The following is a 27955-nucleotide window of genomic DNA, read 5'->3' as shown; positions in this document are numbered from 1 at the left end:
ATATATAACTTATCGAGGTATAAAGAAAATAATTATTCGGGTATACATTATTATTATGATTTTTTTATTGATAAAAATAAAATAAAAACTGCAAAGTTATCAACTTTATTTTATTCACATTGATTTATAAAAAATATGTTATTTTTTGTACGTTATTACAAAGTTAAGTCGCACACTGTGTGCATTACTAATAAAAATATTACGTTACGGACGTTTTTCCCGGTTAGGGTGCCCCTCCGCATCGTCCCATAAGGAACTTCGTTCCAAAAGCTGCTAAAATGTGATTGGAGAATAATCTGTCTACGAGAAGTCCTGTTACAAAAAATTACAGATATTTTTGATTTTTTTTTCTACTACATTTCGTTTGGTAAATGTATTAATAATCGATAAATGGGTTGCGTTACATATAAACTTTAAGTTAAATTAGGATCTAGATTGCTTAAAACCATATTCCCACAATTTTTATTTGTCTCAAAGACTTAAAGACTGACATAAAAAACTAATATCAACAAGAAACGTTTAAGGTTATAAAAATAAATTAACTGTTTCATAATAAATGAATAAATGTTCGAAAATGAGCAGGTCGTGATCAGGAAAATTAAATTTAAAATATATATATTTTTATTACAATTTTAAGCAAATGAGCCTACGGTCCATCTAATAGTGAGTGGTTACTGTCGCCTACGGACGTCAGCAATGCCAGGGGCAGAGCCAAGCCGCTGCCTACCACTTAATACTCTCCACAAGCCTCGTTTGAAGAAGGACATGTGATAGCGCTCGGGAAACACCGTGGAGGGGAGCTCATTCCAAAGCCGGATGGTACGTGACAAAAAATACCTCTGGAAACGCACTGTGGATGAACGCAGTGGCTCCAGGTAGTATGAATAATCTCTACACCAATCGTGGGCGGTGCGATGGTAAAAACGAAATGATGGGATCATCTCAAACAATTCCTCAGAACACTCCCCATGGAACATACGGTACTAAATACAATGAGAAGGGAAGTCCCTCCGCAGACCCTAAGGTTCCTAACGATCCGTGAGAATAGGATTATCGACGATCCGAACGGCCAATCTGAATTAATTAATTTTGAAATATATTTTTTATACAAATTAATTTTTAGAAATTCCCATGCTAAATTATGGTCGCCCGATTGTGAATGAAGTACCTACGAGTTTATGAATGAGCCGATAAAGCAATAATTCATTTAATTGTAAAATAAACAAATTTAATGTTTAGCTAACAATTTAAATAAAGTTAGTTTTGCAAGATTTTTTTAGTACACATATCAGAAAATGGAATCATTTCATAAATAATACATCCCTCTTGCACAATAAAAAACATTGTTACTTATTTATAAAACAGCAAAATAAAAAACCTTACGTTAACAACATTGCGTTACACGTTTTATAATACTGAATATAATTTGGTCACAACAACTATTAAAGAACTTTTTTTTTTACACACCTTTCAGTCCGTAGGTCTCGTACATCTTCTATTATACAACAAACTAAAATAACTAGGTAATAGCAAGTAAAATATGTAATATTTAAAAGTTCATAATTTAATTATTATTAAACAAACCGTGTATTCAGTTGTACGGTGTTGCCGCATTAGGGGGCGCGGGGAGCCGCCAACCGCAGTCATGAACCGGGCTTGGTCGTTGTTGGTAATGCTGACTTTTTCCGCGCTAGCCGGTGAGTTGAATACGATTCAAACTTTGTTGAAAGTCTTCTATTTGTTGTTTACATTATATTGCTTTATGATATTCAATCTGATTAATTTTAATTATTTTGATTGGTTTACTATTAAGTGTGGTGACACAAAATTACTTTGGATTTTGAAATAATTGTGTACTGCCTGTACGTGTGCTCTAATTATGAACAAATTAAATGTAACTCGCGTGCTTTGTTTTTTAATCAATATTTTGTTTTTAAAATAAGTTACAATAAATGCCTAATAAGCCATTACTTTAAGGAGAACCTTTTTAAATTAAACTATCCGCTGTTGAGTTTTCAAGTTTGTCGTCGCATCTAAAATTCATCAAAATTTATTTTTCAGTAATTTCATATTACGTTAAGGCGTATCGCAGACATGTTTAAAAATATCTTCAAAACACTTTGGTTTAATTTCGCGTTCATTTTAAATTACAATGTTTGTGTTGTTGTAAATAAATTTTCGGATCGCGGTGGACCATTAACTTTTATTTAAAGATTACGGCATTTTCTATGGCTTTCCCAAGTCGTAGGCGAAATAAATTTGCTGTCCACTCTCTCATCTGCGACCATGGAATCTCAGAGAATTCGAAATGTCGGAAAATACCAAATGAATTCAATAAGCGGCTTACAATTTCCGTAATTTTTTTTTTAACGCTTAGATGGGTGGAAGAGCTCACGGCCCACCTGGTGTTGAGTGGTTACCTCACTTGTAACAGTACAACGGCTGCCCCGTCCTTCAAACCGAAATGCATTGCTGCTTCACGGCAGAAATAGGCAGGGTGGTGGTACCTACCCGTGCGGACTCACAAGACGTCCTACCACCAGTAATTACGCAACTTATAATTTTGCGGGTTTGGTTTTTATTACACGATATTATTTCTTCATTGTGGAAGTCAATCGTGAACATTTGTTAAGTACGTATTTCATTAGAAAAATTGGTACTCGCCTGCGGGCCCGGGGGGGGGGGGGGGGAGTTTTGCTGAGTCTGCCCGTCTTGCTACGGCTGGGGTGGCGCATGTCGTCGGCAAAATTAGGAGATTGGGCCTCGACGTGGCGCTCAGTAAATCCGAGGCCATGTGGTTCCACAGGCCCCGGAGAGTGCCACCTGTCGATGCCCATATCGTGGTTGGAGGCGTCCATATCGGGGTCGGGGTGCAGTTGAAGTACCTCGGCCTCATTCTGGACAGTCGTTGGACCTTCCGTGCTCACTTTCAGAACCTGGTCCCTCGTTTGTTGGGGGTGGCCGGCGCGTTAAGCCGGCTTCTGCCCAACGTCGGGGGGCCTGACCAGGTGACGCGCCGTCTCTATACGGGGGTGGTGCGATCAATGGCCCTATACGGGGCGCCCGTGTGGGGCCAGTCCCTGGCCGTGGGGGTGGCGAAGCTGCTGCAACGGCCGCAACGCACCATCGCGGTCAGGGTCATCCGTGGCTATCGCACCATCTCCTTTGAGGCGGCGTGTGTACTAGCTGGGACGCCGCCTTGAGTTCTGAAAGCGGAGGCGCTCGCCGCTGACTATAAGTGACGGGCTGACCTTCGTGCCCGGGGCGTGGCGCGTCCCAGCCCCAGTGTGGTCAGAGCGCGGAGGGCCCAATCTCGGCGGTCCGTGCTGGAGTCATGGTCCAGACGGCTGGCTGATCCTTCGGCTGATCGTAGGACTGTCGAGGCGATTCGCCCGGTTCATGTGGATTGGGTGAATCGTGACAGAGGACGCCTCACTTTCCGGCTCACGCAGGTGCTCACTGGGCATGGTTGTTTCGGTGAGTTCCTGCACCGGATCACAGCCGAGCCGACGGCAGAGTGCCACCATTGTGGTTGCGACCTGGACACGGCAGAGCATACGCTGGTCGCCTGCCCCGCATGGGAGGGGTGGCGCCGTGTCCTCGTCGCAAAAATAGGAACCGACTTGTCGTTGCCGAGTGTTGTGGCATCGATGCTCGGCGACGACGAGTCGTGGAAGGCGATGCTCGACTTCTGCGAGTGCACCATCTCGCAGAAGGAGGCGGCGGGGCGCGTGAGAGACACACAATCCCGCCGCCGTCGAGCGGGGGTCAGGCAGGCGGATTTCGCCCAAGCCCTGGCCCTCGTAAGTGTTTCGGGTCCCCCTCACATGTCGGTCTGGGGACCGGTGAGGGGGGCCTAAGAAGACGACGTGCAAGCTGCTCTGCACGCGTTTTACACAAGAGCATCCGGGTGATGGAAGGCCGGCTATCCTCGACCCACGCTGGTTCTGGTCCAGCGGGGTATTCCGTAGGGTAACCCACTCTAACCGGCACCATCTAGGCGGGCTTCGGACAGTCTGCCGACCGAGAGCGCCAGTCCGGCGTCCCGAGGGGGAGGGTGATGGGAGAGATGTGCTCCGCACTAAACGCTTCACTTTCCCCCCTTTGCCTTTTCATGAGTTCTGTCTCATGCGAGGTTTGGACGTTGGTTGGTGAGCGACAGGAGGTTTTAGTCAGTTCGACTCTGACATACCCCGCCCAGTATCCCCAGAAAAGGGCGGAAGTCCGGCGATTTCCTCCTGAAAAAAAAAAAAAAAAAACCCGCCTGCGGGATTCGAACACCGTTGCATCGCTAGATACGAATGCACAGGACGTCTTATCCCTTAGGTCACGACGACTTCAAATAATTAATAATTAAGTAAAGTAAATTAATAAAGGTTATAAGTACAAAGCTGTTTAATAGAAGTGGCGTTGCACTGTTTTACATAAAAATCTCACTACACTTTTTAGAATTAACACCCCAAGTTTAAAACGAATGTCTCTTTCGAGTCAAACTATTGTTTTTATTATTCAGTGTTTGAGGTAAGCGTGGAGATCTCGTATTTAGGGCAATTTTCAAATACGACTTTTGACGACAGCTTTTTTTTTTATTGCTTAGATGGGTGGACGAGCTCACAGCCCACCTGGTGTTAAGTGGTTACTGGAGGCCATAGACATCTACAACGTAAATGCGCCACTTGAGATATAAGTTCTAAGATCTCAGTATAGTTACAACGGCTGCGCTACCCTTCAAACCGAAACGCATTACTGCTTCACGGCAGAAATAGGCATAGGAGTTTTGATGACGGCATGCGATATCAGTCCTGTGTTTGGATAGGTAAGTGCGTTTTTTATATAAACGCTTTCGTACTAAAATTACGTCTTTAAAAAATAATCTGGCTGTTTTTTTTTCTTTTTGTTGTTCGAAATGGGACTAATGTTAATTATTAGATGATCCCAAGTTAGCTTTCCCTTAAAATACTTAGTAAAATAAAAAAATATAAAAAAGGGTTTCGGATGTCGTGCGAAGATTTTTTTAAACTAAACCTTATTTTCTTCAGTCTTCGGGGGTCGTAGAATTAATTAAAACAAATATTGCAGCTTAATGTCGCATTTTTTATTGCACTGCGTATTCTTACAAGTATTTATTTGGAATACTTTACAGTTTTCGTGATCACGGATCAATCAGCGGTCCCGCACGCGATTTTAAACCGTAAAAGCACTGTACATTATTTTATGAAAATTAACGAATTACAAAAGACCTTATAATTCATTTTTCAAGGTATCTGGCGGCCTTCACGCTTTTTACGTCAATGTACTCCGGTAACCACTTACCATTAGGTGGACCATGAGCTCGTCCACCTGTCTAAGCAAAAAATAAACATCCTCGGCAGTAATTGTTTTGACTATTACTTTAATGGGTTTGGCTGTTAGCGTATCAGCCAAAAGTTCAATAGAATTCTTTAAAGATCTGATTTTCGGTTTCCTGGCTAATGTCTGTCGGAACCAACAAAAAATATTCTTTTAAATTTAACATACCTACTCTTATTTGAGGCCGTCAGCGCAAAAGTGGCCTAACCCACATTATTTCATTTCATGCATATAATTATGTATACTAGAAGTCCCCCGGTAGTCGAAATTCGACTATAATTAATTGAAATTATAAGTTCAAAGACTATTTATAATACTTCTATAAACACAAATTTCCCCAAGACTACACTATACAAAAATATTAATAAATATTTAAATAAATATTTACTAACTAAATAAATATAAATATTTACTAACAATCACGCCACAATAAAGACAAACAATATTAAAATTTAATCTATTCTCAATTTGACCACAGACGTCAAGAACAAAAGTTTGACAATAAATACTATGCATGCGTGTGTGCGTCAAATACATAGTAGTGTGTGTAATGTTTTCTTTATTGATTTAATGTATCTTTTATGCATTATTTAAAAAAAATATTAGCACTGTGCACTTCTTCTCTATATTCTCTATAAATGTGGAAAATTTCATACTCCTCCGTCCGCGCAATTTTCGTAAAAAGGGATACGAAGTTTTTGCTTCACGTATTAATATATAGATTGCAATTTATTTAAAATATAATAAATTTTGATGCGAAACCGGCCTATCCATACTTTATCCCCTAGATAACAGATGGCTTTGTAAACATTATTTTTGCGCGTATTGTTTTTTGCCTACTCTAATTCATGACAACTTAAACCTCAGTGCTCCATAATAACGATGGTAAGCTTAGTTCACTTTTGCGCTGACGGCCTCATTTAAGATTAAGGAAAATTTACTCAAAACCATCTGGAATACTTCATATTGTTCCTTTTTATTGGATTTTAGCTGGAATGGCTATTACGACTACTAGCGAATAAATAGGTAGGAGAAAAAATTGGATTATAATGTGACGTTCTACTAATTAGCTTAACCTTGTCTTATTATTTATTTATAACATCTATTATTTAACATAATACTTTAAATATCATCGTCGTCGTAATTAACGGCCTATTATGGTCCGCTGTTCGGCATAGTCCCGATCCTGGGCCTATAATATATCAACATACGTATATACAAACAAAACACAAGCATACAAATAAAATACAAGGTGTCTCATGTGCTCAACTTAAAAGAATTTGTTAAATTTAAGCCTAACAAGATAAGTTTTTTTTTCCTACCTATGCTGATAGCCTTGAGAGCTTCACCCTAACGTGTATAGGTGAGCTCACGGGGCTCAAACCGGAGTGTCTAACACTGACCCTAGCAAGAGCAGTGCTTCGCAGAATCTACCACCGGATCAGAAACGCGACCCACTGAGAAGATCCGGCGAGAAACTCAGTGGGCACAAGATCAGGGCTTCGCTCAAAATCTATCGCCTGATCGGAATTGCGGCCCACTGAGAAGATCCGGCGCGAAACTCAGTCGGTTTTGTCGATGGGCTAGGTAGCACGTCGAACGCTTCAAGAATTAGTTCGATGAGAACGTTGACCGGTGTTTAGAGAAAATCAGGCCAATATTAAGAAAACCAGCAAAAGCCTTTGAATTGCAAGCAATCGATGTGTTCGTATCAAGTAATGCCACTATCATCATCATCCACAGTTCACAGACCTCCACTGCTGGACCTAGGCCTCCCCCAAGGTTCATCACAGTAATCAGTCCTACGCAATCCATATCCAGCGGATTCTAGTGACCTTTAGCAGGTCATCGATCCACCTCTGTGTGCCGCCGCTGCATTTCCCGATATGCGCTCGCCACTCGAGATATTTTATGGTCCTAGCGGCCATATGTTATATGAGCAATGTACCCTGCCCGCTGCCACTTTAATCACGCAATCCTTCGGGCCGTATAGCTTATCTTGGTTCTCCTGCGACTCTCCTAATTCCTGACTCGATTTCACAGGGAAACTTCATAGTTAGCCCTCTGCATTACTTTTTGAATGACTGAGCCTTCTGGTAAGGCACAAATGCCACTGTATCAGTGTTCAAATCCCGCAAGCAACGGCATCAAATCATCTAAGAAAACACGTACCTCGTGATCTCCGAACTGCTATTATGAAAGAACCACATAAACCCATAAAATTTACTGATTATTTTTACGTTGAGAGAATATTGTAATCCTGCTCGGGTAGGGATCACCAATCTACTTAATTGTGCCACCCAGCACACCTGTGTTTTGATTTCAATGATGAAACACACTACTGCATAGCTATATTAAGACGGAGCTCTTGTCTTAAGAGGGTGTACTCCGACTATGATACTATTAACTCCAATAACCTCTTAACACCAGGCGAAGCGTAAGCCCATTCGCCCCTCTGTATAATAATACTAGCGACCCGCCCTCGCTTCGCTTCGGAAACATTAAAACACACATAAAAACAAACAAAAAAAAAAAAAGTAGCCTATGTTCATCAGGGACAATGTCGGCTTCTAATGGTAAAAGAATTTTTCAAATCGGTCCAATAGTTTCGGAGCCTATTCGAAACAAACAAACAAACAAATCTTTCCTCTTTATAATATTAGTATAGAGTATAGAAAAGTGATTTTATGAAAAAAAATGTAATATATTTTCTATCGAGGCTAATTACTGCGCTAACACGCTGACTGCGAACGCCCCGCAGTGCGACAATCCAAACGAATGTCCACAGATCGGGAATAACAACGTACTTACAAGTCAAATTAAACATTTTAAACACTTTAAAGAGATTTTAAACCTTTTTTTTATTGCTTAGATGGGTGGACGAGCTCACAGCCCACCTACTGTTAAGTGGTTACTGAAGCCCATAGACATTTACAACGGAAATGCGGCACCCACCTTGAGATGTAAATTCTAATTTCTCAGTATAGTTACAACGGCTGCCCCGCCCTTCAAACCGAAACGCATTACTGCTTCACGGCAGAAATAGGCGGGGTGGTGGTACCTACTCGTGAGGACTCACAAGAGGTCCTACCACCAGTAACTATTCCAACGTTTCAAACGTTTTTAAAATTGTTACTAGGGTGAGATTATACCGCAAATATTTCAGTGTTGATTTTTTATGTCAAAACTCACCGACAGTCTATCTACGAATTCGAGCATACCTCAGTGTAATATGCAGTCTTCTCAGGTGGTAGGTAGTAACGACTGCCCTGCCTGCGGGTAGGAACACGTAACTAATCCCAGAACAGGCAACATTGCCATGATTACTAAGCAAGCTTACGACCTGCTGTTTCAATTTCCTGTCTCAACTATGTTTCCTGCATTATATCGCAATGACACGCTTTCATCGTGTCAACGTACCTTACTCGTCGCATCAGCTCTCTGAGTTCCTCGCCATATCTCAGCCTTTTGGGCTGTGTTTATGGGTTAGTTTGCTCGTCGAACACTTCGTCGTCATCGACGAGTCCGACGAGGGCTTTGACCGTTGCTTGAGGAACCTAAAAGCAGCGAGAATGAATCCAGGGGATCCGACTAGACATATTTCGGATGACGGCTGCTTTGTGTTGTCCCGTCACGGTTGGATAAGGTCGCAATTCCGGCGGAAGATGCAATCGCAGAGATAGCTGAGTGGTTATGTCCTGTAGATATATATGACAAAGAGAAGATCTTCCACCGAGCGGGTGATATTGCTCGGTAGACCGACGGGCCGAACGTTGTTGTTCGGAACTTGTATATATGCATCTTGAAAATGTTGTAAGCGAGATTCAGAAATCTGTCAAATATCTTGCGTTTGTATGATAGCTACCCGCCACAGTCCTTTATGGGGATACTCGGGCCGTTATTGGCAAACCTTCCCGTCCTAGCAAAGCAGAGAAACAATAAAATTTGAAACAGATACAGAAATACAACGGAAAGATAATAAGACGTCGAAGTTGAAACGTAAATTGCCAAGTGACTGCGGAATCAATTGATGAATGATTCGTAAACGTATTTCCAAACGATGTCGTAAATGCAGACGTTGTTTGCGTTCTGTCAATGTTTATTCGTTTTGTGTTCGCCTGAAAATACGGACTGTTTGACATGAAACCGTTTTCAGTAGGTGGTATCTTATAAACAACTGAAATTATACAAACTTGCTTCATTTCAAGAAATCAGGAGTACGATTGGTATGCGCTCAGAATATTAGTGCTAAACTACAAGTATTTTCATTAAATTCTTCAATGGGATGGGTACCACCACCCTGTCTATTTCTGCCGTGAAACAGTAATGCGTTTCGGTTTGAAGGGTGGGGCAGCCGTTGTAACTATACTTGAGACCTTAGAACTTATATCTCAATGGGCCACCCGCCCATTTACGTTGTGGATGTCTATGGGCTCCAATAACCACTTGACACCAGGTGGGCTGTGAGCTCGTCCATCCATCTAAGCAATAAAAAAAAATTAAAAATACCATAAACGAATTTGTGGAATTGGTTCATCGTTAAAAATCAGGTTGAAAACATCCATTGCATAGATCTCCGACGATTTTCGTTACGTTTTGCTTCTATGCACAAAAACTGCTTAAAATTGATGTGCACTATGCAAGCCAGCGGTAACATTATTATTATTATTGTTATTGTATATTGCATCAATAAGTAAATTGATTAGATTGTACTCTTCTACCCACCTATGTAAAGCTCTCCCTCTGTAAGAACGGTTAGCTGGTAGATAACTCAATGTGTTTACAATAAAAAATAGAGAAAATAAATATTATTACAGGACACATTATTATAGAGTCGGGCATAATATACACATAATAATATAATAAATTCCATGTAGATTGCTCTAAGATGCAAAACGGACGAAATTCGATCTGTTCCGTTTCTTGTTCTTCCGGCTGTGGAACCTTAAAAATAACTTATTTGTAGGAAAATTGTCGACTTAAAAAAAAACAGAAATAATTGCGGGTTAGTGAAATAGGTCATTCGTGAAACGTAATGCGGAACCACGCTCGTTTCGAATCTCATAATTTGTAACAGGAACTAACATTTATTATTTATTCTCCTTATATCTTTCCAAGCTTTATCTCGCTTCGATTCTCGCTTCTATTTTCGACTCGCTATTTTCTAGTCAATATCGCAGTCGCTTTGCAACAACAAGGTATCTAAAGTCGGAGCAGATTGGCAGGTATACCAAGCTAAGGTATCGGATTCAAAATGGAGGAACCACCAAAGCCACAGAACATCTGCTCTGTTTTGCTCTGATGAACTGTAGTCCCAGGTTCTCCAGTTTCTGGAACCATTTTACTGGCTCACTCTGTACCTCTAGCCCTTCTTCCCTAACCAGAATAATGTCATCGGTGAACAGCATACACCAAAATGCTTCATCATGTATATCTGATGTCAATGCCTCCATTACCAAGAAAAACTTCTCTTATTCTCTTCTATTCTAACAGCCCACAGACCTCCACTGCTGGATGTAGGCCTCCCCCAAGCCTCGCCACAAAGATCGGTCCTGCAAATACCAAGTGAAACAAGCGGGAGTTAAAGCCGATCCCTGATGTAAGCCTACAGCTACATCAAAGTTGTCGGATTTGCAGGCTGTGGACCGCACCTATCTACTAGCTGGACAGTACATCGTTCGAATAATTAGCTGGTATTTTCAAGGCCCTCATTTCGCTTTCAGGGCCCATCACGAAACCTCGGGAACCCTATCGTACGCTTTCTCTGAGTCACGAACACCATATGCACATTCTTCTGCGCTCATCTGTACTTTTCGCATTAACGCAATTATCGCGTGCGTTGTACTGCGCCCAAGCATAAGTCGGAATTACTTATGTGATATCTCACCCTCCACTGTCAGACGTGTCGCTATCACTTCCTCCCGTTGTGTGTGGAATGAGCTTCATTCCCCTATAATCGTTACAGCTCTGTACACAACCTTTATTATAATTATCTATTTTAGATGTCTTTTTTTCCCCTACCTATTCTGATAGCCTTGAGAGGCTATATCAGCGTAACCCTAACGTGTAGGAGCTCTCGGGGCTCAAACTAAGGCTCAAACGGAGGCGTTGCTAACACTGGCCCTAGCAAGTGCAGTGCTTCGCAGAATCTGCCACCAGATCGGAAACTCGACCGACTGAGAAGATCAGGCGTGAAACTCAGTGGGCTGTGTCTATTGGTTAGTTTACTCGCCGAACCCTTCGTCGCAAGTGACGGGTTCAACGAGGACGGTGACCGGTACCTAGTCGGTAGGTACCTAAAAGCACCGTTAGTAGATCGGAAGGATCCGAAATGACGTGCTTAGGGCGACGTCGACTGTTTATAAATAGCTAGTTTTAATAAATATATCTTGTTTTATGTAAGGTTCATCTCCATTTCATTTGGCGAAAAGTTCCTTGAATTTGAATTTTTATGACAACGGAAATAGGAACGTAGTATCAGCTCGAGTTTGAATACAAGTCCGACCACCAAAAAAAACTTAATAATTGAAACCCTTAGGGCAAGAAAAATCGATTGTACTAGAATGCTTCAGCAAGTCACTGAGGCTTGGGACTTTAACACGCGACGAGGTTAACAGAGTCTCAAAATTTAATGACAAAAAAAACTAGGTCATTTAACTTTTATTCTTGTCTTTTACGCTATTTGTTGTCAATGATGAATTTTGGTTGTGAATATTGTAGAACAGTTGCTACACGTGAGGCTATGTAGCGAATTTTGGGCTCTATTGAAAAAGGCAGTTTTTCTGTTTGTATATCTGCTATAATATTACGCTATTACGTCTGTTTGCTAACTTTTACCCGCGTATACGGTAATAATGACAAAAGATTGAAAGACGAAACATGAAAAGGCATTTGTTTATATTATATTATTATCTATACTAATATTATAAAGAGGAAAGATTTGTTTGTTTGTTTGTTTCGAATAGGCTCCGAAACTACTGGACTGATTTGAAAAATTCTTTTTCCATTAGAAGCCGACATTGTCCCTGATGAACATAGGCTACTTTTTTTAAAAAAAAATTCATTTATTTTTTTGGTTTCATGTGTGTTTTAATGTTTCCGAAGCGAAGCGAGGGCGGGTCGCTAGTTGTTATTATATTCGTTTATATTATATTCTTTAGAAATTATTTTTAGCGCGTCGTTATGCCACTGACCGTCAACATGATTTGGGGAAATGGATGGAGATGTGGAGAATGTTTAGTGGAAGATTGCGACTTAGCTATGCTTGCCTCTGGCATTGCTGATATTCAAAAGTGACAGCAATCCGCCACAATCAGGTGAGCCATATGCTCGTCTAGTAAAAAAGATAAACAAAAATTGCAACGAACGAGTGAATTACGAAGAAGACTTTTGGATGTGATCTTTTCCCCTACTCGCTGTTAACTCCTAAATTCCGCGGCTATTGAGCGCTTCTAAAACTAGCAAACAGAACACTATTAGCATTATAAAATAATTTTTAATCATTGCTTTACTTACTTACTTTACTTTATGTCAAATAATTATGTAGGATCAGTAAGAACGGAATACATATATGAAAAGAGTGTGGAGCGAAGCGTTATAGTGTGAATGAGAGAAAACGGTAAGAAAGGGAAGAGAGAGTGACAGAGAAAAGAAAGATGGCGAATACGATTGAATGAACGATTTAAAAAAGTGTCAGATAATTTTTAATTATCACAATACAGAATAATTGAAAAAAATGCAATAAACGAACAGTCTTATTTTATGTGTCACGTTCCCAATTCTACATTTATGTATGTATTGAAGCTTTCAGAAATACGACGGTAATTATTATGGCATATAACTGCTATTTGTTCCAAATAAATAAACTAACTTTGCAGTTACAGGTTTATTATTATTATTAGTCATAAAAAAAGGACAACAAAATTAATTAAAAAAATTGGCTTGAGTGTTAGAATATAACATCTCAAAAGGGAAGTAACAATTTATCACGGAGAGTAATCACCTTCGGTAACATAGGATATCCGTCCGTTTTGGAATTAATTAACGTTGAACGAATTTCAGCTTCAAGTAATTGTGAACGAGAGAATGTTCTCGAATTTGTATGTGACACGACAGATTTCCGGGTACACGCGCTTCGTAAAAACAATTGAAAAACTTATTATGCCCACGTCACCATGAATACTCGTTATAAACAAACATATTTAATATAATAATTATTAAGCTGTATAATTTGATTGCGAAATGGAAACGAAACAACTTAGTTATTGCCATTTATGTCTTTTTTTAAGATTGAAGGATTACTGGTGGCCCTAAGGCCTTTCCAACTTCACCAGGACAGCTGGGTGAGCAAAGGCTCAGCCAGGAGAGGTGGGATTTGCTAATAGCTGCCCGAGCGCCTCCGAAGGAGACCTAATAACTCAAGAGCAGTTGCTTCGCGAATAAATCAACTGCCGGATCGGAATCGCGACCCGCTGAGAAGATCCGGTGAGAAACTCAGCGGGCTGATGTATGGGTTACGTTGCACGTCCAGCTGTTTGTCGAGTTCGAAGAGTACCTAGTGTTAGAGCTGAAGGCGTCTAATGCAAAGGTTATTGGATCTGATGGATTCGTAAGGACGCGTCTAGGGCGTCGACGGTGACTGGCTCCTGCGTAATCAGGATGGCACTAATGTCATTCTGGTTCTGAAACTATCGACGTACATACGTGGGATCCCACATATTAGACGGGGTTACACTTCATATAATAAAAAGCCAGATATACTGTCAAATGAACTGATCAAATATGATCCTCTAATAAGTCGGCACATTTGTGAAAATTCCGTGGCACTAATTTCCTAACAAGATTTTATCGGATATTTTCATTCAAATAAATGGATACGAAGTGTTGTCGTTGCAAATGTCTGCAATAAATCATGTCATCGGCTAAGATTAGACGTCGACGATCAATCAGACGCTTGTCTTTTAGACAGGTAGAAATGTATGAAAAATTCTCGTTAAATCTTTCCTGGTTGTTAGAGTGATCGTTTGATTAATATTGTTTTTGCTTAAAAAAATATATACCACCAGTATTTTAGTGTCTAAAAAGTTTTTAATTTTTTTATTGCGCTAAACGGAAAAATTCTCTTTAAATCTTTCCTAGTTGTTAGAGTGATAGTTTGATTTATATTGTTTTTGCTTAAAAAAGTATATACCACCTGTATTTTAGTGTCTAAAAAGTTTTTTATTTTTTTATTTTACTAAACTTACTTTCGATGGTTATCTGAGACCACAGACGTTATAATGTTTTAATGATACCTAAATTAAAACAGAACTTGAGGTATTTGTTTTTTTTATTGCTTAAATGGGTGGACGAGCTCACAGCCCAACTGGTATTCAATGGTCACTGGAGCCCATAGACATCTACAACATAAATGCCGCCACCCACCTTGAGATATGAGCTCTAATGTCTCAGTATAGTTACAACGGCTGCCCCATCCTTCACATCGAAACGCATTACTGCTTCACGGCAGAAATAGGCGGGGTAGTAGTACCTATCTGTGCGGACTCACAAGAGGTCCTGCCACCAGTAAAACGTCCTAAAAGAGGTTGTCCTTTCAGTCTGTAACGTATGACTGCTTCAGCAGAAATAGACAGGACTCTGTAGCTAACCGTACGATCTCACGGTACGCCCTGCCACATCTATACTAACATATTTAACTAAGCATCCTAAGTATTAATTCTTAAATAAAACTTACCGAAAAATAACGATCCGAAATTTAAGAATTCTTTGAAAGTCCAAGATCGTACAGAGCAACACGCAAAACATCCCCTCATAAAACGACTTCAAAGGAGTCGGGGTATTTGGGTATTATCGTGATGAAAAATTTAATTAAAGTCCTTTAGTAGAAGCAAAGGCCAACTGTCAAAGCGAAGACAACTGTATTTAGAATTAATTATAAATAATAAAAATTGAACAATTTCATTCCTTACATAAAGGATCTAAAAATTACATTTATATTTAACTATTTTTTGCCCGCGACTTCGTCCTCGTGGAATAGTTACTTTGACATATAATAACATATAGCGTAAGCGATCAAAAGGGAAAAATACCCCGATTTTTAAACATTCTTTATTGGTGCTCCGCTTGGCCCTATTGGTCCTATTGGTCTTAGCGTGATATTATATAGCCTATTCTTCTTCTTCATCTTCTTCGTCGCTTCCTCATTACTGAGGGTCGTGACCACCTTGGTCTAGTTTTTGCACCCGCTTCCTCCAATATTGCCTGCATTCGGCCTGCTTAATGGCGCCCGGGACGCTGGTGTTTATGGCCTCCTTGACAATGTCCGTCCTGGAGTTGGTTGGCAATCTTCCTCGACTTCTCTTTGCTTCCGCGTGACCTACAACTATTAGTTAAAAAAAATGAGCTATCAAAAAATAAATAAAATAAATAAATAATAAAAATACTAATAAATAGCTCAATAAATGAGCTATCTGACACTGAAAGAATTTTTCAAATCGAACCAAGTAGTTCCTGAGATTAGCGCGTTCCGAATCCTTATTAATTTTTTTCAACAGACTAGTCTGGCAACATGGCAATAGTTTGGCAAGGTCCCTCAAGCATCAGTCATCGTCCTCTTCGATAACGACGAAGAGTTCGACTAGCGGACTAACCCATAGACACAGCCTATTGAGTATAACTACTGACTTCAAAGAAATTTTTGTAACCCTACCTAATCTTCACTCGACTATTAAGCCTACCCCATATCCATTAATAAATCATGTAATGGTTACAATAATCCGGTCGGTTGTTCTCGTTAAATCACAGGGAACATTAAGTGGATCGTTTGGGGGACATTTGTATGGTAATGAAACTCCAGGTCTTCTCGCTTGGGTCACGGGAATGTTTTGAAATATGAACCGATTAGATTGAGTTATGTTGATGTTTTTAACCGTTAATACTATGGAAACGTAAGCTTTATACATCAACTAGCTGTACCCGCCCGCTTCACTGGCCATTTAAAATTATCATTATTATTTCTCACCCCCACAAAGATTCTCATCATTAACGCTCCCGCAACTGGTGTAGGGAGTTCAACACCCATATAAATATTAGCCTATCCATTGAGTACATGTATTTTCTACATGGATACCAAGGTTCAAGTCAATCGGATGCAAAGTTCAGCAGTTATAACGGAACATCTGTAAAAACCACTGTAGATTTATATATTATTACTAGCTGACCCGGCAGACTTCGTAAGGCCTCAATCGATAAATAAAATACCTAAACTTTTGCATAAAATAAACTTAAAACAAACAAAAGGAATCCGTCCGACGGAGGACACATCAAAGAGAAAACAAAATTGTTATTTTTATTTAATTCCGATCATTTTCATATTTATCTACCTTTTAAACCTTCTCTGGACTTCCACAAATAATTCAAGACCAAAATTAGCCAAATCGGTCCAGCCGTTCTCGAGTTTTAGCGTGACTAACGAACAGCAATTCATTTTTATATATATACATAGATAGATAGGTTATAGATTATAGATGAGCCGGATAGCTGTGTAGAAAATAATATAATAATTTCCGTGAAAACCATGTGAAACGCTGCATCTGCCACCTAGCTTCCTTCCTAGCCTCAAATACTTTCCATTGGCTTTTTTAAAGAAACAAAATATATTATGTCATTACGCGTTGAACTTATGGAGTTGAACTTTAAGAAGAAGTATTTTTAAGAAGTCGTCGTGGTCTAAAGGATAAGATGTCTGGTGCATTCGTATCTATGCAACGATGTTCGAATCCCGCAGGCGGGTACCAATTTTTCTAATGAAATACGTACTTAACAAATGTTCACGATTGACTTCCACGGTGAAAGAATAACATCGTGTAATAAAAATCAAACCCGCAAAATTATAATTTGCGTAATTACTGGTGGTAGAACCCCTTGTGAGTCCGCACGGGTAGGTACCACCACCCCGCCTATTTCTGCCGTGAAGCAGTAATGCGTTTCGGTTTGAAGGGTGGGGCAGCCTTTGTAACTATACTGAGAGCTTAGAACTCATATCTCAAGATGGGTGGCGGCATTTACGTTATAGATGTCTATGCGTTCCGGTAACCACTTAACACCAGGTGGGCTGTGAACTCGTCCACTTATCTACGCAATAAAAAAAAAACTCAGAGCTTCAACATACATACATGATTCCATTTACAAAAGATGACAATACTAAAGACACAGTAATGTAGTTCCATATTAAAGCCAATGCACTAGTGTGGAGTGGTAATACCGGTATCGTCTTCAGAATACACAGACAGACTTGAACTCTTACTACGCATCTTAAGCTTCAAAACCGTCTGCTGACTATCGCGATATTTGGCAGTTGGTTTTAACATCGTTAACATCGACCAAACACAAGAGATCTGAGCCAAGACATATTGATAAGACCATGCTTTTAACGGAATCCTTTGAAAATAATCTGGAATTCATAGTACAGAAGTTACAAATCACTAGACCGACAGGATGATCGTCGACTTTTTTTAATTTTATTTTTCTGTACTTTAGCTTAGCTACGCTGACATAGCCTTGAGAGGCTATGTCAGCGTAGCCCTAACACGTAGGTGAGCTCACGGGGCCCAAACCTGACGACGTTGCTAACACTAACCCTAGCAAAAGCAGTGCTTTGTAAAATCTACCACCGGATCGGAAACGCGACCCACTGAGAAGATCCGGCGAGAAACTCAGTGGGCTGTGTCTGTGGTTTAGTTTACTCGCCGAACCCTTCATCGTAAGCGACGGGTTCGATGAGAACGATGACCTGTGCTTTAGGTACCTAAAAGCGCCGTTAGTGGACCGGGAGAATCCGAAATGACGTGTTTTGGGCGACGTTGACTATTTACCATTCAGTCCGCACTAGTCCGCAGGATCGGAAATTATGTATTGTGAACAAGGACTAAAGAATAAACGAAACGTAGAACTGTTCACGGCCTAACAAGCACTTCTCTAATAATTATGACATAAATTATGTTGAAGAAGATGTTAATCGCACAAATCATCCGGCAATTCTCATTTGTGTATTGACCCGTGATTTATTCCGAGCCTGTCAGGGTTGCGATAATATTATTCTTGTGAAAATTCGTGAAAACATGATTTTCATTTCTGTGAATACCGAATAATTGAGCATAACAATGAAAATTAAATGTCTTCTAAGTATTTTCGTATTTCAATATTTTCTTTATATTGTTTTATGGAATCGCGCAAAGGTCCTGTGGGTAAGTAGAGTCTTGTGTACCTCTCAATCACTGGGTTAGGGCTCAAGCCTTTTTTTCTTTGTCTCCACCTTGTCCCACTAGGTGGGGTCGGCACAGCGAATTTTTGTTTTCCATTCTCCTCCATCAGCCGTCATCTCAACACTGACTCCATTGTCACTTCGATCGACCTCTTCCCCTACCATTTCCGTACATCTCCTAGTCACGTTCATCTCTCAGTGAAATTATAGCAATCTAATTGTTATTATCTCCTTGTTCGCCAAATTTATCTGCTATCAGCCTCGTTAAAAATGTTGCGGTTTCAACGAGCATGAGAATACGGGCGCCGCGGTTTAAAAACTTTATTCTGAGCACTGACCCAATTTTACTTAACAACTTAATACCATGTCTTTTATTAAAAAATGATTATTCTTTTAATGCGGTCTATCGATTCACTGCTTGTGTTTTATATTCAATCGATTGTTTTCTATGTCTTTCATGTATGTCACAAACCACTTAGGCATTTTGGTGCGTTCTTTCTTGATGAGCGATCGATGACGTTTCCACCCCATGCTATGAAGATGGAAGACTCGATGCTTTAAATTCATCTACATCCCTCTACTTTATATTAATTAATCAAGCTTCAGCTAAAACCCCTTCGGGCAAAGCTAAAGAGTAAAATTATGTAGACACCCGGACGAATATTAAAAGATACAAAAAGAAGAAAACGTTCACACATACCAGTTTTCACACTTTACGTTCTGTTTGTGACGCGCTTTTAAAACAAAAGTACCCACAACAACAAAAAATATTTGCTTAAAGACTTTTATTTAAAACAGGAACAGACATAGTCCGCAAAATTACATCGCCTTCCGTCCTAGGTCGCTAAATGCTCTCTACAGTAAAGCTCATGCAAGTCCGTTTAAATATGCAAGCTGTATTTGGGTCTTGTGTCTGCGTACCGAACGATTTTACCGATCTATATTCGGTTCTGCAGATGTTTCTGGAAACTTCGAGATATCTAATTTGGTAGCTTTACCTTCGCCCGGATACCTATTCTTTGTAGGTATAACTGCAGTCATGGTTGGCAAAAACTTTAACCTTTAGAACGGAATACATGAATACTTCGTAGTAGATATGAACACGACCATGTTAACCCTATACGGGTGTATATTACGACTAGTGAAGTTAGGGAAAATGTAAGGACGTGGTTTTTTTCCCTACCTATGCTGATAGCCTTGAGAGGCTGTTTCAGCTTCACCCTAACGTGTGTAGGTGAGCTCACGGGGCTCAAACCGGAGTGATGCTAACACTGACCCTAGTAAGAGCAGTGCTTCGCAAAATCACCACCGGATCGGAAACGCGACCCACTGAGAAGATCCGGCGAGAAACTCAGTGGGCTGTGTCTGTGGGTTAATTCACTCGTCGAGCCCTTCGTCGCAAGCGACGGGTTCGATGAGGACGGTGACCGGTGCTTGTGGTACCTAAAAGCACCGTTAATGGATCGGGAGGATCCGTAATGACGTGTTTTGGGCGATGTCGACTATTTACCATTCGGTCTACAGGATCGGGTATGTAATTTCCGGCGGCCACGACAAGAGGGTTCTCATGTCGTGCCGCCTTCCCAAAGTGACGCAATGATGCCGACTGTAGATACTAACTGACTGAGTCAAGTTCCAGGTCATCATGGAGATCCACGCTCCTTAGGAACCATAACGACACTGCGGCGAGTACATTGACAATGACGTGACATGGTAATAGGTTGAACAAATCGGATGAATTCCACTACAAACAAAAAATAATCAACTGGAATCATATTAGTAACACATATCAACCCGCTACGTATTTATATTCACAAACAGAATAAACGTAAAAAAAAACTATCGTCTCCTCAGACTGCGTCAATCGGTGGCTATCAAACTCGTGTTTCTTTTATTTTCAGTGTTCCTAATAGTATGGAGACTTGCCAATCTAAGATCGTCAAATGTTAATTGTAGTGGAAGACCGCGCTCTATATTTCGACGGTCAAGTGCAAAGGCGTGTTATGTTTATCTACAATACGTTATTGTTTATGTACAGTGTCGTAAAGTGCATTTTTCTTTGACACGCTGGCAGATGAGCAAACGCTTCAACTGTCGTTACACCACACCTGTTACACGATTACCGAAGCCTCAAACCGCCAAGCATTGAGATGTGAGTCTCATTATGTATATTGTCACATGGCTAATCGGATTATGTAACCGCTTCAAGACAGTTTTTTTTTTATATATTATTTATTGATGTTAAGTGGTTACCGAAGTCCATAGATATATTAAACGTAAATGACGCCACCCACCTTGAGACATAAGGTCTCACTTTTAATAGTGCAACGACTGCCCCGCCCTTCAAACCAAAACGCGTTACTGCTTCACGGCAGAAATAGGCGGGGTGGTGATGCCTACTCGTGCGGACTCACAAGAGGTCCTACCTCCAGTAAAAATATAGACACACATGTCTCACAATATGGCCATATTACCGACAGTATTGAAGCAGACGTTTGTGAATAGGTGCAGGGTACATAGATAAAGGATAATATGTTGCGATTTGAACCTCTTTACATTCGCATCTTGGAACTGCCGCTAAGTCACTAACGAATCGAAACTGATGATTCAAAACAATTAAAACAGGATGCATGGAAGAGGACTGCGTCGATTGGGAGGGAAAATCGGTGCTCCACGGGCTCTTGTACGTGCCTGGACCGGGCGTGTGCTCCGTCTGTGTCTGCTACCACTCCGAGCCGATGTGGTGTAAAGCTATATACTGCGACCCGCCTTACGTGAGTACAAGAGGAATAAACTTGAGTATCGAAAGATTTACTGGTGATAGGACCTCTTGTGAGTCCGCACGGGCTATTTCTTCCGTGAAGCAGTAATGCGTAAAGCAGATGCATGTGACTAGGAGATGTATGGAAATGGTAGTGCAAGGTAGAGGGGGAAAAGGTCGACCGAAGAAGCAAGGGCGGATCCAGCTTTGGTGCCAGGAGGGGGTCACATAGTCATAGTCAAGTCAAGAACTTATAATTTAATTTTGATAACAATAGAAACAAGTAAAAAGTAGGTATTTTATTAATGTACGTAAGTACTGTACTTAAAAATATTTATTCTTTATTGTACACTTGAAAAACTTAACACATAACTTGTACATATTTAAAAGCTTTTATTTTTAAAAGCATTAAAATCAATGTGGTCACGACGATACACTTGATTTCATTGTGTGAATTTATCTAAGATTTTATTAGGTTGGGTCAGTAACCTTAGGCTCTTCAATCTCTCTCGTCCAAAAAATATATATAAGTAGGTACATAAGTCACGCAGGACTCTTTCTGTAAGTAGGTACCTACATATCTACCTATGAGGTACTTTATGAGCATTAACAACAATAACATTTAAGTTAAAACACACACACTGGGATAATAATCGTCGCAAGCGGGAATGCTATCAGGCTTGGGCTAGGGCAAAGGCCGCTAAGGATGTAAACTCTGACTCACTCAATAAGAAGTACAACTCTGCTTCCAGGTTCTTTAAGAGGCAAATTGCATTGGCAAAATCAAATTACGTTGGGAGAACTGGCGAGAGACTGGCACGCCTGCCATCTGTCTCTTGTGCGTTCTGGTCTCTCGCCAAGGCTGTCCAGGGTAATTTCTGTCGGTCGACGCTTCCACCTTTGCGCGGGGAGGATGGTTCATTGGCCTATTCCGCAAGGGAGAAAGCCGATCTTCTTGGCTCTATCTTTGCGGAAAACTCGACTCTTGACGACAGGGGGAACACTCCTCCTACCATCTCGAGGTGTGAAACCACAATGGCGGACGTCCACTTCACACAGTGTGCTGTGCGGAAAGCACTATTCTCCCTGGATGTCAACAAGTCGAGTGGGCCTGATGGAATATCTCCTATTGTGCTGAAGGTGTGTGCTCCAGAGCTGGCACCGGTTTTAACGCGCTTATTCAGACACTCTTATGTCCTCGGCCTTGTCCCACATTCATGGAAGACGGCTCTAGTACACCCGATCCCTAAAAAAGGCGACCGCTCAGATCCGTCCAACTACAGGCCTATCGCTATCACCTCCTTACTCTCCAAAATTATGGAATCCATAATCAACCGCCAGCTCATGGGCTACCTGGAAGAGCACCAGCTGATCAGAGACCGCCAATATGGCTTCCGCAAAGGCCGATCAGCTGGTGATCTTCTGGCTTTACTAACTCACCGTTGGGCGCAGGCGGTTGAGAGTAGGGGTGAGGCACTAGGCGTTGGTTTGGACATTGCGAAAGCCTTCGATCGGGTTTGGCATAAAGCCTTACTATCGAAGCTTCCTTCCTATGGGCTTCCTGAGAGACTTTGTAGGTGGATCGGCAGTTTCCTTGCGGAACGGAGAGTCAAAGTCGTCGTAGACGGCTCATGCTCGGACCCCCGGACCGTAAATGCTGGTGCTCCCCAAGGCTGCGTGTTATCCCCGACATTGTTCATTCTGCATATCAATGATTTGTTGCATACCAGTGGCATTCATTGCTATGCGGATGACAGTACCGTGGATGCACTGTATTTCGGCCGCAGCAATATCTCTCGGGATCATGTCGATGAGTGTCGGAACAAACTTGTGTCTGAAATCGAATCATCCCTTGTGAAGATTTCCGATTGGGGGGGACTAAATCTAGTCCAGTTTAACCCTTCTAAGATTCAAGTTTGCGCGTTCACCGCTAAAAAAGCCCCCTTTGTCGCATCGCCACTCTTCGGAAACACTCACCTTTGTGCCAAGCCGAACATTGGCATTCTGGGCGTAGACATTTCGAGTGTTGTCCAGTTTGGCGGTCATTTGGAGAGCAAGGCTAAAATAGCCTCCAAAAAACTCGGAGTACTCAACAGGGCCAAACAGTACTTCAAGTCGGCTCACCGCCTTAAACTGTATAAGGCGCAGGTGTGGCCTCACATGGAGTATTGTTGCCACCTTTGGGCCGGGGCTCCGGGTTATCAGCTATCTCCATTTGACCGAAACCAACGTAGGGCATCTCGGATTGTCGACGATCCTGAACTTGCCGATCGGCTAGATCCTTTGGCACTGCGTAGGGATCTATCTTCCCTATGCATACTTTACAGAATTTACAATGGGGAGTGTTCCGAGGAGTTGTTCAATTTAATAGAAGCCGCTGATTTTCGCAACCGATCGTCTCGCCGGAACTATCATCCGCACCATCTGGATGGTTGGCGTTCCACTACAATGCGTTTTAAAAACAGTTTTCTGCTACGCACAGTAAATCTCTGGAATTCGCTGCCATCAGCGGTCTTCCCCAACAACTGCGACATTGGGTTATTCAAGAAAAGAGCATATTCTTATCTGAAGAGTAGCCAACGCACTGGCGTAAGCGCTGGTGACCGTGGGCGGCGGTGAATCACTTACCATCAGGTGACCCGTCTTGCTCGTTTGCCTCTTAGTTGTTATAAAAAAAAAAAAAAGAAGAAGAATACTTATAAAGAACTAAGAATATATAAAGAACTAAGAATATATAAAGAACTAAGAATATATAAAGAACTAAGAATACTTATAAAGGTACACTTATAAGCACATTAAAGCTAGAAAGAAATTTTAGTTTTTTAACTTAGACCTATGTTATGATATGTTGAAGTTTAGTCGTTCCGATTCCGATTGAGGTTAGGATTCAATTTGAGGTTAGGCCTAGCTAGACGTTACGGCCTGGCCACGGGGATCGGCGGTGCGAACAGCGAAGCGGTGGGCGAGGCGACCATTCGCGCAGCACCGTTTGCAGGCCACGGGTACTCACGTTCGCCGCCGCGACTAGTAAGGAAGTCCGACAGCGAAATGTCTATATCGAAATTATCTCGATATTGCTTACAAATTAATAGTTTTTTGGTTCAGGACCTATTATTTGGAAAAGATTGTGAAGTACATGATTTGAATAAGAATCGGAGTATACCTATAGATGGAGAATTCCACAAGAAGTACGAGAAATACTTTGGGTGGCTAGACTTCCAAATAGCTGGTCTAGCTAGTATTTCAGCTATTTTATTTTTTTATTGCTTAGATGGGTGGACGAGCTCACAGCCCACCTTGTGTTAAGTGGTTACTGGAGCCCATAGACATCCACAACGTAAATGCGCCACCCACCTTGAGATATAAGTTCTAAGGTCTCAAGTATAGTTATAATGGCTGCCTCACCCTTCAAACCGAAACGCATTACTACTTCACGGCAGAAATAGGCAGGGTGGTAGTACCCACCCGTGTAGACTCACAAGAGGTCCTACCACCAGTAATTACGCAAATTATTATTTTGAAGATTTCATTTTTATCACACGATGTTATTCCTTCACCGTGGAAATCAATCGTGAACGTTGAGTGTTGTTGAGTACGTATTTCATTACAAAAATTGGTACCCGCCTGATATTCGAACACCGGTGCATCGCTCAACACGATTGCACCGGACGTCCGTTAGGCCACGACGACTTTAAAAATATAAAATAAAAAATAAATAAAAAATATAAAAATTTCGGCGTTAATTTTTCGCGGCGAAAACAACTAAACTCATTTAATCACTGCACTATTCGCCGCGACTACCGCTCGACTCCGTGGCTCGCGCCGTCCGTATTCATGCATTTGTTTTGCTCGCCCGCCGCATCGCGCGATTCGCTCGGTACATTTCGCCGGTCGCTTCGCCGGTCGCCGGTGCGCGTGGCTTGTTAGGTACATTTCTATGCGCTTGTTTTAGTCGCTAGACGCTTCGCCGTTCGCACCGCGCGAATATTCGCATCGGCGAATGTCCCGTGGCCAGGCTGTTACGTAGTCGACAAGCGCGCGCGAGTGCGGCGCGGTAAAATTCAAATTTTCGATGCGTTCGTTCCCAAATATTTGCCATCATACATCCTGGAACCAGCTCAGGGGGGGTCATGACCCCATGACCCCCCCCCCTGGATCCGCCCTTGCGAAGAAGACATGGACGGAGTGTGTAAATGACGATATGAGAGAGAGAGAGAGGAGTGAGTGTTGAGATGACGGCTGATAGAAGCGAATGGAAGAGAAAAATTAGCTGTGCCGACTGCACCTAGTGGGATAAGGCGGAGAAAAAGAAGAAGAAGCAGTAATGCGTTTCGGTTTGAAGGGCGAGGCAACCGCTGTAACTGTAGTGAGACCTTAGAACTTAATAAAATAAAAAATAAAAATAAAACAGAAAAACATCCACTATTTGTTGGAATATCTGGCTCATTTGGGACTTAGTTATCTTTAGAGTTCTCTTATGAGGAGCAGTAAATTATGATTGCTCAACAGTTGGCAAGATGTGGAGAACGAGGTGTTCGCTCTAGACAGTTTCGTTGTAATATTTCTCTTGTATTTTAAAAATATATAATCGTGTTGAATAATGTCTTCAAAAGAAATAACCCGGTTTTTGTTTCGCCAGTTCTTTTCAGAACTGTGCCTGTTTTTGTAATCGTAAAAGATTTGTTGTAATATGTTTATACCTTAAGTTTCTATCTTGACAGAGTGCTCGCGATTGTTATTTAGGATTGGAGAGGGCTGATATGAGCTCTAAGCTCTCAGTATAGTTACAACGGCTGTCCCGCCCTTTAAAACGAAAAGCATTACTGCTTCACGGCAGAAATAGGCAGGGTGCTGGTACTACCCGTGCGGACTCACAAGAGGTCCTACCACCACTACTTTCAAGCTTTCAAACTGTACAGCCTATATCTAATGCTATCATGAGTCCACTTACATTTTTCTTTAACATTAATTTCTTGCATCATCCGAATTAGAAAGACCGTTAAAAAATACGCAAACAATCTCAAAATATTGAAGGAGATATTCTCAAAATTTTCAGTTCTGCAAAAACTTTCGGGTTGGCGAACGTTGCTGTGAATTCGAGTGCCTAGATCCACCCGGAGAGGACACTCGCTACCGGGAGCGACAGAGACTCCGGGCCCTTATATTAGCTGGAAACTCCTCAGCCGCTGACCTCGGACCCACGCTTCGTTTCAAAGCGGGCCTATCCATAATGATGGCTGCCGTTGCAAGATACGTCTAAATCATCGTAGCTAAAACCGTTCATAAGCTTTATTTAAATGGAATTAATAAAAATTTGGACCAATTTTATGTAAGCAAGTAACGTTTTTTTTTTTTAGTTTATGGCCTGGTATCTTACCTTTAGGCCAAAAGCGAGTAACGTTTTTTTTTTCGGTGTTGCTGTGGTTATAGTTTTGATTTTATTAAAAAAAAAAATTGTATTGCGCCAATATAAATATTCGTTAATTCGTTCCGGTGAGCATGTAGATGCGTAATGTGTTCTCTGTCTAGCATGAAAGTCGACATTTAAATTGCTTTAATGTTATATAAACACGATTTCAAGGAAACTAGCTATTATTCGATGAAGCTTATTTTAAACTTTTTATTAATATTGAGTAACCGGATTTAATTTTATACCATCATGAGTTGAACATAAGCGATCCATGCGCATTATATTATTTATTTTTAAATATCAATATTGAGTAAAAAGTATTGTTTAATTAATTTATAAAATAGGTGCATAATTTAGGAATTTTTGAGCTTAAAAATTATACAATAACGCTAACATATCGATTACGATATATGTATATAGATCCTCACAAGAATCTCATACCTACCGAAGTTAGTTTGAATAGTCTATGCTACTTGCTTAATATTTGAACTTATCTTATCCAAGACTTTCCTTCACCTTCAATGAAAAATAAAAGAATTTATGAGGTGCACCTGTTTAGGCTAATTCAATTATTCAATTTAGATAAGCTTATTTATATAATTAAATGACAAATAAATAGTATTAATCACAATATCAGAATACGGTCCAAAATAAATTCTCCACAATCATATCAATGTTATTAAATTTCAACAAAAAAAAACTAAGATTTAGTCTAGTCAATAATTAGATAATTAATTAGATAGTTATTATCATTATTAATTATTAAGCACTTATTATTATAAACATTTCTTACGCATTACTTTAAAACCTTATCTTTAATATTATGTATTATTTAATATCTTTTTAATATTATCGTATTATTATTATATAATTATGTAGTGCATATTATTTTTCGATTAATAACCTTTATTACTTTAGTACTTCATCATAATTTATATTTTTTACCATTTACGTATTTTATCGTTCGTCCTCTACCTTTTTCTTCACTGAATATTAGTGAATATATTTTATTTTGAAAAACTATACAACATATGGATGGGTGAACGACTGTTTGGTTGGTTTATACCATAACTATATAAAGTAAAAAAAAGTCATAAAACATTTTGAATGCGGTAAACTTTCAATTGAATTTCAATAAAAACATCGAATGGTTGATGCTAATACCAAATAAATA

The 27955-nt window shown here is 40.6% G+C and overlaps 1 protein-coding gene across 1 annotated transcript; it reads left to right on the top strand.

Moving 5' to 3' along the window:
- The first annotated feature begins 1539 nt into the window (after positions 1–1539).
- LOC101739727 (integral membrane protein DGCR2/IDD) lies at positions 1540–26706 on the top strand. Its single transcript, XM_004925009.5, has 3 exons — positions 1540–1697; positions 21236–21384; positions 26428–26706. Exons 1-3 carry the CDS (start codon positions 1646–1648, stop codon positions 26629–26631), a joined length of 405 nt encoding a protein of 134 aa, XP_004925066.2. The 5' UTR covers positions 1540–1645; the 3' UTR covers positions 26632–26706.
- The last annotated feature ends 1249 nt before the right edge of the window (positions 26707–27955 follow it).

The sequence above is a fragment of the Bombyx mori genome, chromosome 21, assembly GCF_030269925.1.
Source record: "Bombyx mori chromosome 21, ASM3026992v2".
Lineage (NCBI taxonomy): Eukaryota > Metazoa > Arthropoda > Insecta > Lepidoptera > Bombycidae > Bombyx > Bombyx mori.
This window is presented reverse-complemented; position numbering and strand designations above follow the sequence as displayed.

Excerpts from the sequence above, each read along its gene's own strand:
- LOC101739727 (XM_004925009.5), top strand. The coding sequence starts at position 1,646 with ATGAACCGGGCTTGGTCGTTGTTGGTAATGCTGACTTTTTCCGCGCTA. Across the intron at positions 1,698-21,235 it reads GACTTTTTCCGCGCTAGCCG|GATGCATGGAAGAGGACTGC; the intron begins GTGAGTTGAATA and ends CAATTAAAACAG. Across the intron at positions 21,385-26,427 it reads TATACTGCGACCCGCCTTAC|TTCTGCAAAAACTTTCGGGT; the intron begins GTGAGTACAAGA and ends CAAAATTTTCAG.